The sequence below is a fragment of the Morone saxatilis genome, unplaced genomic scaffold (genome assembly GCF_004916995.1).
Source record: "Morone saxatilis isolate NCDOM2014 unplaced genomic scaffold, NCSU_SB_2.0 Contig23, whole genome shotgun sequence".
Taxonomy (NCBI): domain Eukaryota; kingdom Metazoa; phylum Chordata; class Actinopteri; family Moronidae; genus Morone; species Morone saxatilis.
Window position 1 is genome coordinate 3,545,957 of NW_023339796.1, and position 6,007 is coordinate 3,551,963.

The 6,007-nt window shown below is 39.0% G+C and overlaps 1 protein-coding gene across 1 annotated transcript in view; it reads right to left on the reverse strand.

Annotated features, from left to right (window-relative positions):
• The window catches only part of LOC118334439 (contactin-associated protein-like 4), a 65,417-nt gene that overhangs the window by 29,912 nt on the left and 29,498 nt on the right, over positions 1–6,007 (reverse strand). The window contains exons 12-14 of the mRNA XM_035670353.1: positions 4,906–5,068; positions 3,254–3,381; positions 2,379–2,549 (exon numbers count right to left, since the gene is read on the reverse strand). Of these exons, the coding sequence (XP_035526246.1) occupies positions 2,379–2,549; positions 3,254–3,381; positions 4,906–5,068 (462 nt within the window). The remainder of the gene's footprint in view (positions 1–2,378; positions 2,550–3,253; positions 3,382–4,905; positions 5,069–6,007) is intronic.

Here is a 6,007-nt window from a genome sequence, read left to right on the forward strand (position 1 = left end):
GGGGGGGGGGGGGGGGGGGTGCTCCCTGGGATGTGGTTTAATTACTCTTTCACAGCAAAATAACAAACACAAAAGCCAACAGAGCTCCTAACTAAGCAGACTAGGTATAGTTCTCACAGGACAACAACAAACACAAGACTAGAGAGTCTGGCAAGAAGTTATAAACTGATTACGTGGAAGAACTTGCAATCTGAAAGGAAAAAAGCCACACAAGCAACCTCCCAAGTAGAGGCAGGTGGAGATTCTATTCTGGGCTTCTTGCTCTCAGGCAGTATTCATTCAAGTACTGCACTTGTATAGTTTTTAGGTACTTAATGGATAATAGGATTATTTTATACTACTTCATATATATAGTCCACTTCATGTCAGGGAAATATTGTACTCTTGTAAACAGAGATTTTATAAAAACACATGAAGATGATCCATAAAATATAATGTATTGTTTCAGATTAAAAGTGTTGGCTCTGCAATAACGGCTACAAACAGAGTATAGTACAATAATAGTACAGTATTAAGAAAACCGAGGAATAGTACGTTGCTTTAAGTACTAAAGTACTAGAATATACTTTTGAGGTATACTTCAGTACATTTGGAAAGGAATTATCTTTCTCCTCAGCTACATTTACGTAGAGACCAGATTGACATTGTGACTGAGAATGCGTCATCATCGAACTAGTCAGTTTGTTGTGAAACATTGCCATTGGTTAAGCTACCCTTGCTACCCCAGATATAGCATGCACCTGCAACTAAAACACTTAAATGATACAACATTAAAATTGTACTCGAATTATAATGCACTGATAATCTAAAACTCTAAAAGAGGCCATTCTGCATAATAAGTAATTAATATATATAAAAAAAAATATTTCTAATTTAATAAAGTGAATTTTTCATGTATAGTGGACTATTGTTAATAATATACAATTTTATTTTGTTGTTTTGTTGTATTTATTGAAAAATTCTTCTACAGCTGCACTCGGTAAAGTTTCTCTCTGAGCAGCAGCATCATGAATCAGGACCACGGCCAGCTCCTGGGCTCTGTTGGCGCTGGCCTGTTTCAGCACCACGGACAGCTCCTCCGTGCTGAGCGTCTGTATTAGCTCCCTATCAGGATGTCTGCTCAGCTTTTTCTTTGTTCTCTCCACCAGCAGCAAAAAGATTTAAGAGAATGCAGGCCAAGCTAACCATCATCCTTCATGTTGTGCTGGTGGAAGGTGGGGATGTATGGGAGAACAGAACAAGATGAAACAATATCCCAGCATCCTATAGTAACTTCATTTTTGAAATTGTTCTCAGGCTCAGCCACAGTGTTACAGAGCGATCTGAGGAAGCCGGCAACAGAGCAGCAGTATTCAGAGCTGGAACAACCACACTGACAATGATTTCCCCGAGGAGAGAGGCAGTTGGTGCAGCAGTGTCCTTGTATTAGATTCTCTGTGTGTCCCTTCAAATCCCATTTCTACAACAACTCCCTCCGAAATGCAACATAACATAAAAAGAAACAGAAAACAACAAACTAAACTAAACTGAAAAGGTAAAGTGAAGTGAATGATCTTTAAAAGGGCTCTAATAACTGCTTTAAGGCATTTATACAAGCTGCCCTTAATGTCACACACCACTGCTGCCCATAAATGTGTACCTCATACCCTCCGCAATACTGTCATAACCATATACACAACAAGGACACCTTGTTGTGTATTACAGCTATATTTTAAATGACACAATATATGGTAGGCTATAAACATACATCTCACAGCCGGCCACATTTCCATGGCACCCATAAACTAAATAACACCCTGTTGGTTATTGCTGTCATAATCTAAATGAGGCACTATAGCACTTGTAAATGCGTGAATCCCACAAGAGACAGGAATTAATGAAGGGTCACAGCTAAAATGTCCCTGAGAGTTCATAAAACTGTAAAATTAAAAACGAGGGTGCAAAAAGAAACCTGCAAGGATCATGAGTTCCTTTTTATGGATTTCTTCTTTGGTACATTTTTCATTTGTTGTGTTGTGAATACAGTGTTGTCCCATGTGGGCTAGCATACATTATGCACAGCGGCGTATAACGTGCAGTATATTCAACCGAGGTCTGTGGCGGGAGAAAATTGATTGGAAAACAACATACAATACAACATAAAGCAGCTTAAAATGATGGAAACATGCAAGCAGCATCAGAAGAAAACACAAACTCCATACAAACCAGCCTGTTAATAAAACATGTAACTGCCAGTTTCATCCAACCTCAAGAGTTAAAGGATAAATTAATGTTTTTATGAAGTATTCACAAAGGAACTTTTCTATAATAGAAACACGTATATTCCCTTTAACTGTGTTTGATTTAGATTCAGTCCTCATCCTCCAGCTCCTACTTACAGCTCAGTTCGATCCGGATGAAGTCTTTGATGCCCAGGTTTTCCAGGAACACACCAGACGAGGTTGTGGTTTTAAACAGGAAGGAGATATCTGCGCTCAGCTCTCCGTGGAAGGTGGGAAAGTGCAGGTATGACGTCTCCTTGTCGAAAAACGCAGCATTCCAGAAGTTCTCTGAGAAACACGATAAACACTCGCCATCAAGATCTTTTATATGGAAATCACGTAGCAAACAAATTAGGCAACCTGTTAAGTTAATTAGGGACTTTTTAATTTAAACAGGTAATTAAAAATGGCAATTATGAAATAATTTAAGAGGAAAGAAAGAATGTTCACTTTGATTGGTGAACAACAACAAATAATGCTTAGTCAGGTTACCAGCTGTATTAAAATCCTTAAGGACTCCTAGGGTTTTATATGATTTAGCTTTTGATTATTATTTTTTCCCCATTCACACATTACTTAAAGGAATAGTTCAACATTTTATACACATTTTAAATAAATTAGACATAACATGTTAATTCATGAACTTAAGAGATGTTTAAAAGCTGCTTTTTTTTACCATTTACCTTTAGACAGAGCCAGGCTACTGTTGGCCCTCTGTTTCCAGTCTTTTTGTTATGCTAAGCTAATCAGCTGCTGGCAGTAGCTACACAACATCTACCTTCTCATTTCACTTTCCACCAAAAGAGCAAATAGAATGTTAAACTATTATTTTCTAAGAATTTCTTGGCCAGTCGATGAGGATTTAGCTTTCAGTTTTTCGTTTGACCAAAGCTCTTATATCAGCCATGCAACAGTGATTTCCATAAAAGGAAGATTTCAGTCATCTTATTATCATGTGTAACTAGGCAACTGAAGAACTGGACCGGACGTACTGTCTCCATGACAACGCAGCGGTCCCACCCTATAGGCGGCCTCTGACCCCGGACTCTGGATGTCACCCAGCACCAGAGACTTGACTGGGAGGCTCTCCTTATGGGTGAGTAGGCCAGAGTCTTCAGTCCTGCGGGAAAAAAGAAAAGAAGAGGGAAGGTGATGAGCAGGTGAGGTAATGGATGATGATGGTGGAGAAGTTCAACAAAAAGCAGGAGGAGAGGCAAAGCAAAAAGGAAGATAGATGAGAAAAAAGAAAAAAGTAAAGAGGGAGGGAGGAAGATCAAGAGAATATTAATATGTAAAAGAAGAAAGGTGGATGTGCATAATCAACATAACTCACAAACCTCAAACTATGATATTTTGCATACATAGAGTTATTGGTGTGTTTGTTTTTAAAGTTACATCACCCTTGTGACAATATTACACGTTGTAACTAGCTGATGTAAACATTGCAGCGTGTAGGTGCAATCTCTTGGGGACCTATTTATTCCAAAACTGAATTATACCCATGCTGACAGTCAACATCCATCCCTGGCACTTTTTGGAACAGCTCCCAAAACAAGACACCTCCTGTCCATTTACGCCCACGTGGAGCTTTATGCACTTAAGATAATCCGCCTGTTAGCCTTGTTGCTGAGGAAAGTTGTGTATAAAAATACATCCAGAGGACTGGAAGGACTGGAAACGAGGAGTGTACACAGCACTTTGTGAGTCTGATGAAATATTGAAGAGCAGCAGTGGTAGCTCTGGTCTGTAAAAATAGAGCCGGTGTTGCACAGTTAGGACTGGGAAATGATGGAAGGAAGGAGGCAAAGGTAGGATTGCCTACAACATGAGGAAAGGTTAAAACTGTTATGTATTTTTTTTTTCTGCTCAATTTATCCCAGACAAGTTTTTTGTTTGCTTAACCGCCCAAGTTACAAGTAAAACTGGGACAGTTTGCTAAAAATGTCTGCTGGTATACAGTCATCAGTCAGATTTAGCGCCCTAAAAAAGGGTGAAAAAAGGCTACTTCTCAATTAGGGATGCACGGTATGGTATAAACATAATATTGCGATTGTTCTGACAGATATTGAGATTGCCATATGATTTACTATTATTGTGGGAATAATGTTTCATCTGTACCAAACTTTCAACAAGATTTGTAGGCCAAGGCATCTCTGCAGTATTACGGTGCTTCATTGTAATGTTATTTTGTCACACAATTTACCTTTATTAAAACATAGCAGCTCTTGCGATTTGCATATTGATTCTGCAATTTGCATATTGTACTTGGCCATATTGCGTTATTAATATTCATATCATCTCCAGATCTGCAGCACCAACAGTGTCCAACACCCATCAGGGGAATTTCTTATTCTGGCCTTATATTAGGGGTTGCCACTGCATGCAAGTAATACATTAATGATGAGGTCTAATTGCAACAAATGTTTTTTCCTATACCTCTTCAGCATGTTTTTTTAATGAGTATGGTAAATGTATATGGTAGATTGGTTAAAAATCCAGACTGATAAAAATGTCCAGCTTGTTCAAAATGATAAGCAACAGAGCATTTTGACTTTCTGTCCCACTCAACTCTGAAACAGCCTTTAATTTGTGACTATAAGAGAAAAATACATAAGAACATGTATGTGTTCATTAATTTCAGTACCACTCCACGCGGTCGGCGTCACAGTTGCAGTAGTGTTGTGGGTCCACACAGTCGCCTTGCAGCCCGCAGGCACACTGCTGGCTGCCTGGTTGAGCTCCACCCCAATAAGTCTGGACATGACCAGGACCGGAACCGCCGAGCCACCAGCTTAATGGGGAGCCCTCTGAAACACACACACAACCAACAAGAACTGATGTTTATGTCATATATGAGAGAAATATTTGGTTCGCCTGTCAATGCCCTTTGAGAATGCCTCAGTGTTGTTGTCATAAATTTAATTTTTATCCAGTTATCAGCCAGATTTGTAAACTACACTTTTTAGATCTTGGTCGTTTAAAGGATAAGGATAAAGGACTGCAGTCATCCGACGCCTTGATCTTAAGTTATCAGAAAAACAAGCTGAGTTAATGTTATCCAGGACATTGTTAATCAGCATCGGAGAAACACTGATTTTTAAGGTGAATCTGCTTTATTCAGTGTTTTAATCACCGGGTCAGTTTATTTTGGAGAGGAGGAGGCCTGCGCTGATAATTTGGCTCCGGTAAAAAAAAAAACGCCACCGTAGTTTGTCCTACACACTTGGAAGGCTGAGCTGTATTCAAAAGTATTTGATTTCCGCTAGATGCCACTTAATCCTACACACTGGACCTTTAATGTACATCATACGATCTGATACTGAAACAGCACAAACACATTAAGCATTCAGCGATGAAACACAAAAACAAATACATGAATCCTTTTTGTTGTAGTGTTGCTTGCTCTTCACTTCTCCTGGGAAAAGCTGTGAGTATATCTTGGCTCTTACAATCAAACTGAAAACACTCAAGTAAGTAAGAAGTAAGATTGTCCTATGTTGATATGAAAACATTGTGAGTTAGGGTCAGGAAAGGTCCCTCCATTCCCTCATTCCAAAAAATCAATGATATCCCTCTACGTTGCTCTTTTCTTGTCATGTTGATGTACAGACTGAAGCTTTTTCAACAATAACACTTTGTAAGCCACTTTAAAGTATTAACTGAATGCCAAGAAAGTAAAACATCCATCTACGTGTCCCCTCCCCTTCTCTTTCTTCAGTCCGTCTGCTGTTCTTGTCTTGTTTTTT